Consider the following 16,105-nt stretch of genomic DNA (forward strand, 5'->3'; position numbering starts at 1 on the left):
AGCGTGACTTTCTAGAAGCTTCGCGAGAGTTCGTAGTTTGTTTATTTTAGGATCTTGCGTAAGCGTCCCTAAAGCGGTATATTTTGTAATCTTTCTATAATTAGACTATTTAGAAAGTTCTAGAATCTTATAGTAAACATATATAAGTAGGCGAGCCCGAGTTAAGGTTTAACTAGTTTTCACAAGCGAGGAGAGTTTGACGTTAGCCGTGTTTAGTCAAGTGTGACGAAGGCAGTGTTTATCCAAGTTGGCGGAGGCCGTGTAAGTTTATCAAGTTAATTGAAGTTGGCGGAGGCCGTGTAAGTTTAACGAGTTACGTGCTGTTGTGGAGTTTTACTTCGTGGAAACTACGTTCATTTTGGAATAAATCTTCTTGTTGCTGTTCCGACAACCCTGCGTTCAGTTTAGTTTGCAAGCTACCCGTCCTCTAAAAGATTACCCGCGTAACATTGGGGGCCTGTCCGGGAGAGGAATTCAATTGTTTGCCGACTACAGTAACCAGGAAAGGACAGTTCAAGAAAAAGGAGTGTACAGAGAATTCGAAGTGAGAAGAACTGCTACGAGGAAGTATATCAAGTAAGTTTGCTGTGAACTACTGCTGTGGAAATGGAAAAGCTTTTGCAGATAGGCAAAGAATTCGGATTGGAGGGAGAAAAGCTGCTCGAGTTTGTAGAAAAACAACAAAAGTTAGAAGAAGAAAGAAGGAGGGAAGAAGAAGAAAAGGAAGAAAAAAGTAGACAATTAGAAGAGGAAAAAGAAGAAAAACGTCGAAAACTTGAGGAAGAAAGAAGAAAGGAAGAAGAAGAAAAAGAAGAAAAACGTCGAAAACTTGAGGAAGAAAGAAGAAAGGAAGAAGAAGAGAAAGAGGAAAGGCGTAGAAGAGAAGACGAAGAAAGAGAAACTAGGCGGCGAGAACGCGAACTGAGGAAATTAGAACTGGAAGCAGACCTGTTGAAGCAGAAAGAAGCTATTGAAGCCGCTAAGAGAGAGTATGAACTAGAGCTCGCTCGTCTAGGACAAGGCCATAACGTTGCCGAACACCCTGAAGTGAGAGAGGATAGGGCCAAGGCACCCAAGCTTCCCTCATTTGTTGATGGTAAGGGCGACGTGGATGCTTACCTGCAACGATTTGAGAGATTCGCAACCACAGCTAAATGGGAGAAGACAGGATGGGCTTCGAAACTCAGTGCTCTTTTGTCTGGACGTGCGCTAGAGGTTTATTCAAGATTATCTGAGGAAGCAGCCCAAGATTACGACCGAGTGAAGTTAGCTTTAATGAAGAGATATGACCTTACAGAGGACGGCTATCGACGTAAATTTAGAGCATCAAAGCCGGAGGTTGACGAGAGTCCTGAACAGTTTATAGTGAGACTGGACAGATACTTGTTACGTTGGTGAGAGCTGTCGAACACTGATCGTTCTTTCGAAGGCGTGAAAGATTTAATGGTGAAAGAACAGTTTATTGACTCTTGTCCAAAAGAGTTAGCTATTCACCTCCGTGAAAGAGCCTCGGAAACGCTTGCTCAGATAGCGAAGATCGCCGATCAATACTTGGAAGCACATGGAAAGCATCTGTTCAGCTCTGCGAGCAAGAAGCCACAAGTACAGCCCAAGGCGGAGGAAACAAAGGCTACACAGAGTGACGCAACAACCCTCCAGTGTTACAAGTGTAATGCTCGCGGAAACAAAGCTATTAACTGCCCAACCCTAGCTAAAAGGTGTTTCCTGTGTGGCAAGCAAGGTCATGAAGCGAGGAACTGTCGATCAGGTGGACGAAAGTCAGGAGGCCAAGGTAAGGATGGTAACCCTGTGCAACGTGGTCAAGTTAGTGCTGGCTGTTTGGTTAAGTCACCCGATCTTAACGCTACCCCCGAGGAAGTCAAGTCGTGTATTCACGATGATCAGCTTCTGTTAGCCTGTGGCAAGAAAGTCCCGTTGCTGAGTAATGCCTGTGTTGAACCTTCAACTGGAATAAGAAGTAAGATGCCTGTTGTAAAGGGTAGAGTTGGAGAGAAGACTGTTGACGTTTTAAGAGATACTGGTTGCAGTGGAGTTGTAGTCAAGAAGGACCTTGTCGGCGAGGATCAGTTCACCGGAGACTTTAACGTTATGTTGCTTATTGACAACACGGCAAGGAAAGTGCCTATAGCAAGAATTTATGTTGATACCCCTTATCTTAAGGGCCATGTAGAAGCGCAGTGCCTTTCAGATCCTATCTATGACCTGATCATTGGCAACGTACCTGATGCCAGGGACGCACAAAATCCAGACCCCGGTTGGCAAGAGGCCTGTGCAGTAACTACAAGAAGTCAAGCTAAGAAAAAGGATGAACGCACAGCGTTGAAGGTGACAAGTAGCCGTGAGAGCCCTATTGTGGATAGAGAGAAGCTCAAGCAGATGCAGCGTGAAGATGAGAGCCTGCAAAAGTACTGGGATCGAGGCGATGTGCTAGTAAAGGGTCAGGCGGAGATTTCATTTGAAGAAAAATGTGGAGTACTGTACCGTCTGTACAAGCACCCTTGTGTGAATGGTGGAAAACCGCTTAAACAAGTCATGGTACCTGAAAAGTTGAGGCGCCCCATAATGGAAGTGGCTCACGGATCGATCATGGGCGGTCACATGGGCATCAAGAAAACAACAGACAAGATCCAGAGTGCGTTTTATTGGCCTGGAATTCAAGGTGACGTGACTCGATTTTGCAAGTCCTGTGATGTTTGTCAGAAGACTGTAAGTAAGGAATCAGTGCCGAAAGTTCCGTTAGAGAAGATGCCGCTAATTGACAAGCCCTTTAAGAGAGTAGCAATAGATCTTGTTGGGCCTATCAGTCCTCCGAGTGAAGAAGGACACAGGTACATATTGACGCTGGTAGATTTTTCGACTCGCTACCCTGAGGCTGTACCACTAAAGAACATTGATACGGAGACAGTAGCAGAGGCATTGGTGGATATCTTTAGCCGTCTAGGAGTACCCGAAGAAATCCTGAGTGATCTGGGCACACAGTTTGTCTCGGAGTGCATGAGAGAAGTAACCCGACTACTAAGCATTAAACAGCTTACAACAACGCCCTATCACCCGATGTGTAACGGTTTGACGGAGAAGTTCAAAGGAACGATGAAGTCTATGCTGAAGAGACTGTGTAGTGAGCAGCCAAGACAGTGGCATCCCAACATAAACCCACTGTTGTTTGCTTATCGTGAAGTCCCCCAAGAGTCCACTGGTTTTTCGCCGTTCGAGCTGTTATATGGAAGAGCTGTTAGAGGACCAATGACCATACTCAAACAGCTGTGGACGAAGGGAGTTGAGGGGCCTGAAGTAAAGAACAGTTACCAGTACTTTTTTGAGTTGCGAGAGAAGTTAGAAGATACCCTTAAGCTCGCCCATAGTGAATTGGAGAAAGCTCAGCAGAAAGGAAAGTACTATTACGACCGCAAGTCTAAGGTTAGGAAGTTTCAACCAGGTGAGAAAGTGCTTGTGCTGCTACCTACCGACCATAACAAGTTACTTATGCAGTGGAAAGGTCCCTTTGAAGTCAGTTCAGTAGTAGGTCTCAATGACTACAAAGTGAAAGAAAAAGGCAAGGAGAAAGTTTACCACGCTAACCTCCTTAAAAAGTATTTTGAGCGAGAGGAGACTACAGTCGAAGGAGCAGTAGCTGTTGGAGCAGGCGCTACGAGTATAGACGATGCTGTCGACTGTGCGGCTAAAGTTGATGAAGCAGAGGAAGAAGAGGTCAATTTCCTAGAGCTTGGTGGTTATGTAGCCAAGGAATCAATTGAGGATATTGCAACTGGACCAAATCTTACGGACGAGCAACGAACTGAATTTACGGATCTGGCTAAGCAGTTCACGAATTTGTTTACTTAAGCACCAGGTACCACAGATCTTGTTCAGCATCATATTAAACTCACCTCAGACGAGCCAGTCAGATCAAGACCGTACCCAGTACCTTACAGCTTGAGAGAATCACTGAGAAAAGATATTACTGACATGATCAAGATGGGAGTTATTAGAGAGTCCAGTTCTCCGTACACGTCACCTGTTGTAGTAGTGAAGAAAAAAGACAACACAAACCGGGTGTGCGTTGATTATCGGAAATTGAATAAACTAACTGTATTTGATCCTGAGCCTATGCCAGCCACCGAACACTTGTTCCAGAAGCTTAGTGGAGACAAGTTCTTTTAAAAAATTGACCTCAGCAAGGGATACTGGCAGATAGCTATACCAGAGGAGGACATTTCGAAAACTGCGTTCGTAACACCTGACGGGTCGTACGAGTTTTTGAAGATGCCGTTTGGAATGATTAACTCGGCGGCGACACTGAAGCGTGCAATGAAGAAATTGATAGAGGATCTAGATGATGTCGACTTCTACTGGGATGATATATTGGTTCACACCCGTACTTGGGAAGAACATATTAGAGCCCTAAGAGAGCGATTTTCGCGCCTTGTACAAGCTGGGTTGACTATTAGACCTACGAAGTGCCTATTCGGAGTAAACAGTGTGGATTTCCTAGGCCACCGACTGGAGCAAGGAATGATTGGTTTACATCAGGATAACGTGGAGAAAATTAAAGATGCCCCAAGGCCAAGTACAAAGAAACAGGTGCGCTCATTTATGGGTCTAGCAGGATACTATAGAGATTTCATACCCAACTTCGCAGCCATCGCAGCGCCCTTATCTGATCTGACACGGAAAGGCCAACCAAATAAAGTTGAGTGGAGTGAAGCACAAGAGAAAGCCTACCAAACAATCAAGTCCTACCTAACAAGTGAACCTATGTTACGTCTCCCCGATCCAGCTAAAACCTATTTCTTACGGACGGACGCTTCCAACAATGGAATTGGAGCAGTATTGATGCAAACGCACGATGAGATTTTATTCCCGGTTTGTTATGCAAGCAAGAAATTGTCAAGTGCGGAGCGCAACTATTCTACAATCGAGAAAGAATGCCTAGCGATTGTATGGGAAATCAAGCGATTCCATCTATATTTGTACGGTGTACCTTTTGTGCTGCAGACAGACCACGAGCCGCTGAAGTACATGAACAGTGCAAAATATACCAACGCACGACTAATGCGATGGGCCATGCTTCTACAAAGTTACAGTTTCAAGGTAGAAGCCATCAAAGGATCAGAGAATGTTGGAGCGGATTATCTCAGTCGAGCAGAAGAGTAACCTGAGAGACACTGGACTACCCCTGTTGTATATTAGCGTACAATTTTTCTGTTGTAGTGGAAATTTAGGAAATTTCTCCTAAAAGGGGGTTATGTTACGAAAAATTGTATTGCGTGACTAGCGTGACTTTCTAGAAGCTTCGCGAGAGTTCGTAGTTTGTTTATTTTAGGATCTTGCGTAAGCGTCCCTAAAGCGGTATATTTTGTAATCTTTCTATAATTAGACTATTTAGAAAGTTCTAGAATCTTATAGTAAACATATATAAGTAGGCGAGCCCGAGTTAAGGTTTAACTAGTTTTCACAAGCGAGGAGAGTTTGACGTTAGCCGTGTTTAGTCAAGTGTGACGAAGGCAGTGTTTATCCAAGTTGGCGGAGGCCGTGTAAGTTTATCAAGTTAATTGAAGTTGGCGGAGGCCGTGTAAGTTTAACGAGTTACGTGCTGTTGTGGAGTTTTACTTCGTGGAAACTACGTTCATTTTGGAATAAATCTTCTTGTTGCTGTTCCGACAACCCTGCGTTCAGTCTAATTTGCAAGCTACCCGTCCTCTAAAAGATTACCCGCGTAACAACATTTATGGAGTTATTTTTTTTACAATCTTCAATTTGCCTTAAACCCGCTTTTGATATCAAACTACTTGCATTGGCATACCTTGTATCAGTACCACGAGCAGACGACTAAATCATAGTTTGGATATTCTCTCAAAGAGAATTGTGCATGTGTCACAAGAATCAAAGAAAAAAATCATGATTTTAAAATACTCCAATAAGAGTTCTGATCCCTGTTTAGAACTGAACAGCTATTTCTGACTGGTCATGCTTGTTCAAAATACCCAAAGGCGTTTCCTTCATTTGTATGCTGAATATAAGACAACATTATGATTTTATAAAAAAAAGAAGAGGACAATGATGACGGACTGTATGTAGTGGCCAATGTGAAGTCCTGTAAAAGACAGTTTTCGAGAGGTCTCTGCTGATTATTAATAACAAGAGAACAAACTGATTAAAAAAACTCTTTTTTTAATCAACTGTGAAGTGTTTGGACCTTGGATAATGTATTACAGTAGAACCTCGATAACTCGAACTCGGATAACTCGAATTCCCCGCCAACTCGAACTAAATTTGACAAATTTCCTTTCTCTTGATCAAACTTTCACTGAAAGTTACTGTAGTATCCGGTCTCAAGGGACTTAATGTAGGATAATTAGATGCGAAATGAGCGTTAACACTCTAAGAAAAGAGGGAGTTGATTTGCATATAGGACAGTGTTGAACGTACTTGTAGGAGGACTCTTAACGGAACTAAGGGCGTATAATGTAACCGTTTATTGAGCTTGATTCGCGACTTTACATTGGCGACGAGGAGTTCCTCTATTTCTTGGAAAATGGCTGGTTTCGATACAAACCTGAATTACGAAACATTCGACCCCAACATGGATCCACCTTTGGTGGGTTCGCGCTTCAGAAAAACGTGGAAAGATTTAAAGTTTAAGCGTTGGTAATGAACACAAAGGATAAAGCAAGTAAAAGAGCTTTATTTTTACATTGTGCAAGACCAAAAGTACAAGGTATTTTTGACACCCTAGAAGCTAAGACACCGGTGAAGGTTTCGAAACCGCCGCTGAGAAACTCATGGAATATTTTGAACCAAGAAAACATCACCTATTCAACATATACCAGTTTCGGCAGCTAGCTCAAGAGAAAGAGGAGTCATACAATGACTTCGCTACTCGCCTGAAAACAAGCAGCGGGTCCATGCGATTTTCCGACGGATTGGCGTGATGTTGAAATTCAGCTGCAGTTAATAGAGAAAGGAAAATCGAGGCGGGTCAGCGGTCAGACGAAGGTTGCTTAGCAAGCCTCATACCCTAACGGAGGCCCTGGATTTCGCAAGAGCCCAGGAAATGTCGGATAAGCCATAGGAAAGAATTGAAATAGACCGACAAAGCCATGGAACTGACACCAATCCAGAGAAGACGCTATATACGCTCGGACAACAGGCACAAAGCAAGACGGCTGGAAAGGTGTGTTTTTCTTGTGGTGGAACTTTCCCGCACGCTGGAAGAAGGATGAAATGTCCAGCCAAGGGGAAGAAATGCGTAACGTGTAACAAAATGAATCATTTCGCCAAATGTTGTAGGATGAAAGGAAAAAAAGACAAGGGTGTGCTGAAAGCAGTCGAAAAGGACTCGGATAGTAGCGATTTGGAATACCTTTGCGGTATTGTGGAGCTTACGACTTTCGCACGACGCCGCCGCTGGGTCACGTCATAGCTCTGCGTTGCCGTCCTGTAGAAATTTGAATTTACGATTCGTAGTAAAGAGGACGACGTTGGTGCGCGCGGCAGGCCAATTTTTCCGCCGTTTCTGAAGTTTGTTTTCTTCTTTTCACAAGTAAGTTTATTTGTTCAACCAGAATGTCTAAATTCATCAGAGAAACGAGAGCTCGTATTGCAAACGCTTATGGAAACAGATTTATAAAGGACCTAGTATTTCACTGTATTTGTAATTTTATGCGTTTCGTCAACAAACTCAGAGTTCACTACCGATTTAGACAAGACAACGAAGGACAAATGCAAGGCGCGTTTACATACAGAGAGGGCATTTGCAAACTTGCTGAACAGTTGTAGTTACTGTGATGAGATAACCACTTGCAATGGTCTAGTTGTAACTTTGGTACCATCTGGCCAATATGGTTTCACTCGGTGTTAATTTATGCTTGTCTTCAGCTAGCTATGGTGTTGATTCTTCGGGTAGTTACTCCAATGAAAACAGACAAACAAATCGAAAACATATGTAGAGAACATGTCCCTAATGTGATACTTGAATTATCTGGAAAAATCCGCTGAAGTATGTAGGGAAAACTTTGAAAATTAGTCTCACTTCCTGCTTTTTCTAGGACGCCGGCGAATCGTTGTCAACAACGGCGTCGACTTTGGCGCGACGCCGGCAAGTGCCCAGATAAGCATGCGCAGTAAGCCTGTCACGCAGTCCAAAGGCGTCGTCGTGCGAAAGTCGTCAATTCGTTAGCTCCCTATTGAGAAAGTTGGGGCGGTCAAACACAATCTGGGCCGGAGGCCCGTGAGCAGTGTGACAGTGGAAAATCGTGAATTTCAAGTGCTGGTGGATACAGGGGCCGCGGTAAATGTAATGGAGGAGATAACGTTTAAGAGGTTACTAACCGATAAAGTGATATTGAGAAGGTCATCGAGTGTTTTGCGTGCATACCAATCAAACGAAAACCCTCGCGCCACTGAAGGTCATGGGAAAATTTGGGGCGATTGTTGAGTCGAACACTAGAATCGCCCTTGCCAACGTTTCATGTTGTAAAGGCACAAACGAACACTGAGCCCTTGATAGGTTTCCAGACCGTGGAGGATCTTGGTCTTGTTAAGGTGGCAAACACGGTCCAAAGTGAGGAAACAATTTATTTGCCACAATCTGTTAAACGAGTTCGCTGATCTGTTCCGCGGTATCGGAAAGATGAAGGGAGTGAAGGTAGATTTGCACGCTGACCCCGCAATAACACCGGTTGCACAGGCCCACAGGACAATACCGTTCAGTGTAAGACCCCTGCTGGAAGTAGAATTGGAGAAACTCGAGGCTGACGACATAATTGAGAGGGTAGAGAAGCCTACCAGTTGGGTGTCCCCTGCCGAAGCGGTCCAGCAATGAAATACGGTTGAATGTGGATATGAGGGAAGCAAATAAAGCCATTCCACGAACCCACACTGTCATGCCGACACTTGATGATATCATAAATGAGATCACTGGGGCCAGAGTTATTTTCTCATTTTGATGTGAACCATGGGTACCACCAACTGGAACTGAAGGAGAAAAACCGCGACATCATCACTTTTGCGACACACGTAGGACTCTACAGGTACAATAGACTCTGTTTTGGTACGAGATCCGCTGGGGAGATATTCCAGGAAACCGTCAGCAAAGAAATCACTCGAGACATAGTGGGATGCATCAACATCACTGATGATATCCTTGTATTCGGCAGGAACCAAAAGGAACATGATCAGAATTTAGAGAAGTTGTTTAAGAGAGCTAGAGAGAAAGAAATCACCTTCAACAAAGATAAGTGTGAATTCAAGTAGTACAAGTAAAGTAAAGTAAAGTAAAGTAAAAGCTTTATTAATGTGTCAATGCATTTAGTTTTCACAACTTATTGCGGACACAAAACTAAAAATTATTGACAAATAAGAAATAATAATAATAATGTATATACAATTAAAATATGTAGCATGTATAAATTGTATAATAAAACAATAGTTATATAAAAGGTACTCTCTAAGAATTGCAAAGGTTACAGCAGCTATTGTTGTTGTTTAAGAGTGACGTTAGGTCTTTTTCTTAATGTTCTTTTTGAAAGATTCAGTATTCGAGGAGCCTTTCAATTTAATATGTAGTTTCGACCATATATGAGGTCCTTGATATCTAAGAGAATGCTTTCCATAGTCAATAGTGTTAAAAGTCGGAATATCAAAATCACTGTTTCTTAGTGAATAACTAGACAAAGTGCTTTTCCGCTTAAGTAGTTCGTTAACAATACTCGGTGCGAGGCCATATTTTACTTTGTACATTAATATAGCGATATCTTGTAGTAATAAGGATATTAGTGCCTGTATTATGGAATGGTGTTCTCGAAAGAAGGGGCCTCCCCTGGTCCCATGAAGGTAGAGGCCATTAAACAGGCTGAGCCCCCACGCAACGCCAAAGAACTGAATTCGTTTCTGTGCACCGTCCAGTACAAAGCAAGGTTCATAGAGAGTTACTGATTTTGAGCTCGATTCGCGACTTTACACTTACCCTGATCGACTCAAACTCCCCGCTGACTCAAAATGTTCTTCGTTTCCCTTTAGAGTTCGAGTTAGCGGGGTTCTACCGTAAATGACTTTACTCCAAAGTATTTTAAATGCAAATGAGCTTTAAACAAAGGGATTCTATGCACTGGAATTCATGTCCGTCCTTCCATTTCGTTGGGGTTCAGTGATTTAAAAAGTTCCAGCGTTCCAGTGAAGAGACGTTTAAAAGTTTGTTTTGACTGTAAATATTGAAATAAGCAATTGCCCGGTGACATAACATGACATTAAAAACTAGTTAAAAAAATAATTATTATGGACGTTCTCATACGGTCTCTCTGGTAACCAAGGGCGATTGTCGCTCTGAAATATTTAACTGGCTCAAGGCCAAACAACTTGTCTGGAAAGCTCTGGAAAAGGGAATGCCTATTCCCTGGAGCGAGAGACGACGGGGAGAAAAGGTGCCCACTAATTAACTTTAAAGAAAGATGACGATTGTGTGATGTGCAAAGTCGCGCGCGATCACTGTGTTATTTTTGGAAAGGGGGGTGGGGGGGATGTATTTTACCTAATTGTTAAGGAAAACATGGGCGTTAGGAGTCCCTGCTCGTACAGTATGCTTTATCCACTACCAGCCCCCTCCCCATTGTCTCGCGCTTCTCGCTTATATTTGTCTTTAATTCTTGCGTAGCCTGCGTTAAAGGCGAAACTAAACTTCAGGGCCGAGTTGTTCAAAGCTGGATTAAGATAACCCAGGGTAAGCGCGTGATTTGAATTCAGATTTGAAAGCTTAAAAAGCATTTCCGTTGTAATTCTTTTTGTCTACAAGTTGATGCTTGAAAGCCCTAAAAATAAAGTTATCCCAGAAAATGCTTTTGAACACAAGAAAGAAAAACCCGGGTTAAGCTAGCGCTAATCGGCCTTCGAACAACTGGGCCCTGGTTAAGTCCGTCTACGAAATAGCGCCTAAATCCCTGTTCTGGGTCCCCACCTGAGTATCAGGATTTGCGAGTGCGCGCCATGATTTGCCTGTTAAAAAAGCCATTGTGGCGTATGTCAATCAGGATGAAAGGAAATTCGAAAACACAATTCCGCTAATTCGTTGAGTCCGTTGGGGGCTCAGAACAAGGATCTCGGCGCTGCTTTGCAGACATTACTAACATTACATCTAAATTACGTCATCTCTCTCGCTTCTCGCTTGTCTACAGTACGGGCAAGTGCTTGCTCCCCACTAAGCCTGGGAACGCTTGTGGACGGGCGGCAGAAGAAAATGTATTATGAAGAACAATAGTTTTACATTTTTTGTGTGTTTCTGTTTCCGGGTCGTTGTATCTGTTTTCTATTTTGTGATTTTGTTTTCTATCGAGTCTGATTTGTCACAGTTTCTCTCGTAGAGTCTTTGTGTGTTTCTCTTTTGGCAGATGTGTTTCAGTTTCTCTTATAGCAGGCGCTCCGTTCTCTTTCTCCGTTTTCGCGCTTTTCTCCCTCCCCCCATCCTCCTCCCCTCTCCTTCCCCTTTTTGCGCCTGCCACAAAGGCTAGTTTTCATTGATCAAGTGTTCTTTTGATGTTGAGCTTGGATGGATCAGGGATACGAAAGACAATAGTGTCTCATGTGCTTTTTTTTTAGGCAACGTCCTGTCATAAAACGAGATCAGTTTCAGCCCTTTTTAAATTAAGGATAGCAGAAGACGTGTCTTAAATTTTGAGATCTATTTCCCTAAAATCTGTCTTTCTAGGAGTTTGTTCAACCGCAAATCGTATGGTGGGTGGCGGGTTAACTTGTTCATTAGGCCATTTCCGAATTCTAAAAAACCTTCAGTTGCAAAATGAGACCAAGTGCACTTCCTTTCTTTTTTTTTAACAAATGAGTTCTATTTTGATGAGAATGAAAGTCATTTCCAGATAAAAAGCTGAGGATTTTAAAATCTCGTTTTGATACAGACGCCCTGGAGAACTCGGAAGTTGTCCATTATTTTTCATTTCCCCCTGAACGCACTATAACTTTCCCTTGGGAGAAACTAGAGATTTACATTAACATTTGATTGACGTGTTATCGCCTCTCAGAAGCCAATTATGAACTCCCTTATGCCTGGTTGTTGAACTATTCAAATACACAGGAATTAGGGCAGATTATGATTTGACTTACTCCCAATGCAATCTTCACGCGACTCTGCTTCGACACAAAAAAACTACAGCACTAACCCGCTAATCCCTCCACCTTCGAAGGTTATATTAGTCTTATGTTGTTTGGTGTTGCCGAAGCCATCGTTAGTTTTCTTTTATCTTTTTATGTTGTGGTGTGGATATTGTCAGAGTGTCCTTTAAGTATTTTGTTTTCAGTCATTTGGCGATTGCACCAGTCCAGAAAGACGGTTTATGTTTTTTCGGGAAAGGCGGTCTTGTAAATATCGGCATTGTAGGGGTCTGGCAAGAATCGCAATCGCCTTGAATCTCGATTGAATCGCCGCTCGGTGTTTGGACAAATCCAGTATACAAAACCCGCCTCACCATCTCTGCCTGCTAAACAAGGTTTACAGTTGATTCTAGTTCGGGTTTTACCGTGAAGTGGCTACAAGATTGGAATAAGTTCGATCTTCCAAAGTTTATGCCAGTAGAACGCATTTCCTTTCTGCCTGCATCATGTTTGTCTCCCACCAATCCACGCCAGGATCAACACGCCAATAAGTTACTCATTACAGCTCAGCCAATCAGGAATTTGCTGACGCCAGCGTCCGCGGAAATGAACAAACAAGAAGCCGCTTACAGCGGATTCAGTCTCGCTTGCTTGAAGATTAGATCGAGAAATGAGGAGGCGATTAATTGTACACGAAACGAAACAGATTTACTCGCTAAATGTTTTTTACTTTCTGCTTTATCGACTTCGATACTTTTTAATTCAAAGGCCTCGATTCCAGAGAAATAACATCATTGCCAGATATCGAAAAAGTGATTTACATGGCATGTCTTTTCAATCATCGCCGAAAATAAATCGCATGCTCATCCCGAGACTCATTTGCATACAGTGAAAGTTTACAACACCCGACCATCGCAATTGTGCTAATTTAGATTCTTATTTTTTTTCGACCACTCAGTAGTGTTCACTTGCTCCAGAGTAATCAACGCTTTCAAGCGATAGAATTTGTGGACCGACACGAGTCGGAAAAGCTCTAAAGCTAATCTTTCCTGAGCTTTCTTCGCAAAACATGCGTGGCTTCCATCACGCAACGATTCTTCGTCCCAGTTTCCACGGTGTGGGCAACGAACGCCAGGCACAATGACCCCCCATTTCTGACCCAAAAACGACAAAAATGCCCGGGGGGTACTTCCAGAAAAATTGGGTGGGGATGTGGGGCACGCTTCCTAAAACCCTTACTTTATTTCAGACCAAAATCTGTGATTTTCCCCACCCTATTTCAGACCTGATCAAAAATTTGATACCCTATTTCAGACCTGAAGGCCTGGAGTCCGGCGCTTGAAGCGCGTGACAAGCTGTACGGCACGTACACGATAGTTGGCGTAAACACCAAATGGTCTTATCGCCAAATTATGAAGAAGTAGCTAATTCTTCAAAAAAACATACGCAATTCAAGACTAGAGTGCACAAACCATAACCTATTTCAGACCAAAATGGTCGAAATTGATACCTTATTTCAGACCAAAATTAAACGGCTGAAAAAAACATACCCTTTGGCGCCGCACATACCTACATAGCTTATATAAGGGAGGTACCCCCGGGGCGAAAAACGCATCGCAGATTATGGGTCTCGCTGCTTACGCAAGCAACACTAAAGAGGGCTCTTACAGCAGGCGTCTCTTACCCTCTCTCCTCAATCTCCCTCCCTTTTTTCCTTCCTCCCTATCCCCTACACCTCTCGACGCCTGCTACACGGGCTACCCACGAAAAACGTTTTTGCTCGCTTTCTGAGAGTGTAGAAAATTCCTATTGGTTAAGAGACTCCTGAGGGAATAAATGTTCGCGGTAGGCGAGAAAACTGTCAATCAAAGAAAACACGAGATAGTTTGTACACATGTAGTTCATTTACAAGGCAGTGAAGGTCTTATTTTGCGCCACTAAATGGTATAATCGAAGTTCAGATCTTGGAGGTCACTTCAATGGGACTATGTGGCTGTAATCTAAAAGAAAAGTTGGAGTGTTCACATGGTATTTCAGTTTATAGGTTGCATTAACGACACATAAACCAGGGGCACCCAACGAGGATATAGTGCAAAACCACTTAACATAGTATAGTTGAACGTATTTTAGTATTCAAAAGGTAAATATAGGCATATTTTTATCCCCTAAAAACTTTCCATCTGTTCGGATTTCCTAGCTGAAAGTCTAGTGATCCGAAAATTATAGGGATAAAAACTTACCTTCTCGAAAATTTCAGCCAGGAAAAGGCTCCCGAAAATTCTAGGTGGCCTTTTTTAAGGTCAAAATCCGTTAAAAATGGGTAATTATACCATTTTGTAGATGTTCGAAAATCCTAGGAGAGGCAGTTAAGCAAGAAATTTTACAACAAATGCTCCGAAAATTCTAGATCTCAAATCGTCTTCCGAACAGATATTTTCCCGAAAATTGCCGTTGGGTGCCCCTGATAAACATCAGACGCCAGGACCGCCTTCGAGCAAATAACGAAAGGTTTTTCACATGTCCCCTGGTAATTGTTTCATTTCATTAATCCTGTTAAGGTTTTGATGGTATGTGTTTCATCGACAATGCAAGCCGCCAAGTTCTTTTTTTTTGAACAAAGAATATTTCCTCTGAACTTTATTTGAGCGATTCGAAAAATGTTTTGTTTGTGGCCGCTTCTGCTGATGTGTATTTGGTGTCAAATCGTTCCTTTGTTTACCATGTATTAACCCTTTCTCAATATTAACACTACCTAAAATCAGGAATATGACCAAGAAATACTGTGAGAAAAAAGAAATTGGGTGAGTCTTCACTTCTTATAACAGTTTTGGCCCCGTCTACACTAATCCGGATACTTTTCAAAGCGCAGACTTTTTCTACGAATCAGTCTTCCGTCCACACGAAACCAGTGAATCCGCTCACCGAAACCGCATATTTTTGAAACCGCTCGCGATCTCTAGAATAGATTTTTTTGAATCCGGCGGGTTTAGTGAATTCGTGTGGACTCACAGGCAGACCACCCTCTGTTAGTGGGGGCCGTTGTTGATTGAAATTTGAGCAACGATCTTTTGTTATTTATAGAAGAAATACATATGAACAATACGGTGACTATAATTTGTTCCAAAATGCAGAATTTAAAGCGAATTTTTCAATAAACGTTTGAAGAAAATGCTAACTGAGCCATGTGTCATGTTTTTTTCGCCGTCCCGTGCTGTTTTAAGCGCTATTTTGCGAGAAGAATATTTGACCTCGGCGGTTAGAACTAAAGAAGGAGACAAGGCAGGCAGCAATCAGCCGCCGGCGCGTGACCCAGTCCAATTTACGCTGGAACTGACGCCAAACTATTTAATTTCTTACCTCGAAAATACCGGCTCCCGATCCACTAGATATGTATCCATGCTCCATCCGAATGAGAGCTCAGTCCTTCCAAAATTTCTCGAGAAAAGCGATCCTGAAGTTGCAAGACCAGCTTTCTCAACATGACCGGTGCAAAAAACTCGACCAAAGGCATTTGAGGTATGCGCGTCGATTCAAATCCACCAATCAGCGTATCACGACCAAACAAACATCCCTGTGCGGGGTAGGGTTGTGGTTTTGAACTGCCAACGGTCGTGATACGCTGATTGGTGGATTTGAATCGACGCGCATACCTCAAATGCCTTTGGCTGAGTTTTTTGCACCGGTCATGTTGAGAAAGCTGGTCTTGCAACTTCAGGATCGCTTTTCTCGAGAAATTTTGGAAGGATTGAGCTCTCATTCGGATGGGGCATGGATACATATCTTATGGATCGGGAGCCGGTAATTTCGAGGTAAGAAATTAAATAGTTTGGCGTCAGTTCCAGCGTAAATTGGACTGGGTCACGCGCCGGCGGCTGATTGCTGCCTGCCTTGTCTCCTTCTTTAGTTCTAACCGCCGGGGTGAAATATTCATCGCGCAAAATAGCGCTTAAAACAGCACGGCACGGCGAAAAAAACATGACACATGGCT

At 42.9% G+C, this 16,105-nt stretch overlaps 2 protein-coding genes across 2 annotated transcripts; both read left to right on the forward strand.

The window, feature by feature from the left end:
* Positions 1–123: 123 nt before the first annotated feature.
* On the forward strand, positions 124–1,427 carry LOC140949823 (uncharacterized). Its single transcript, XM_073398960.1, has one exon. It carries the CDS (start codon positions 607–609, stop codon positions 1,396–1,398), a length of 792 nt encoding a protein of 263 aa, XP_073255061.1. The 5' UTR covers positions 124–606; the 3' UTR covers positions 1,399–1,427.
* Positions 1,428–1,443: 16 nt separating this feature from the next.
* On the forward strand, positions 1,444–3,864 carry LOC140949668 (uncharacterized). The gene has a single exon (XM_073398814.1). The coding sequence runs from the start codon at positions 1,444–1,446 to the stop codon at positions 3,862–3,864; it is 2,421 nt and encodes an 806-aa protein (XP_073254915.1).
* Positions 3,865–16,105: the final 12,241 nt, after the last annotated feature.

This window comes from Porites lutea, chromosome 10 (genome assembly GCF_958299795.1).
Source record: "Porites lutea chromosome 10, jaPorLute2.1, whole genome shotgun sequence".
In the NCBI taxonomy this organism is placed as follows: domain Eukaryota; kingdom Metazoa; phylum Cnidaria; class Anthozoa; order Scleractinia; family Poritidae; genus Porites; species Porites lutea.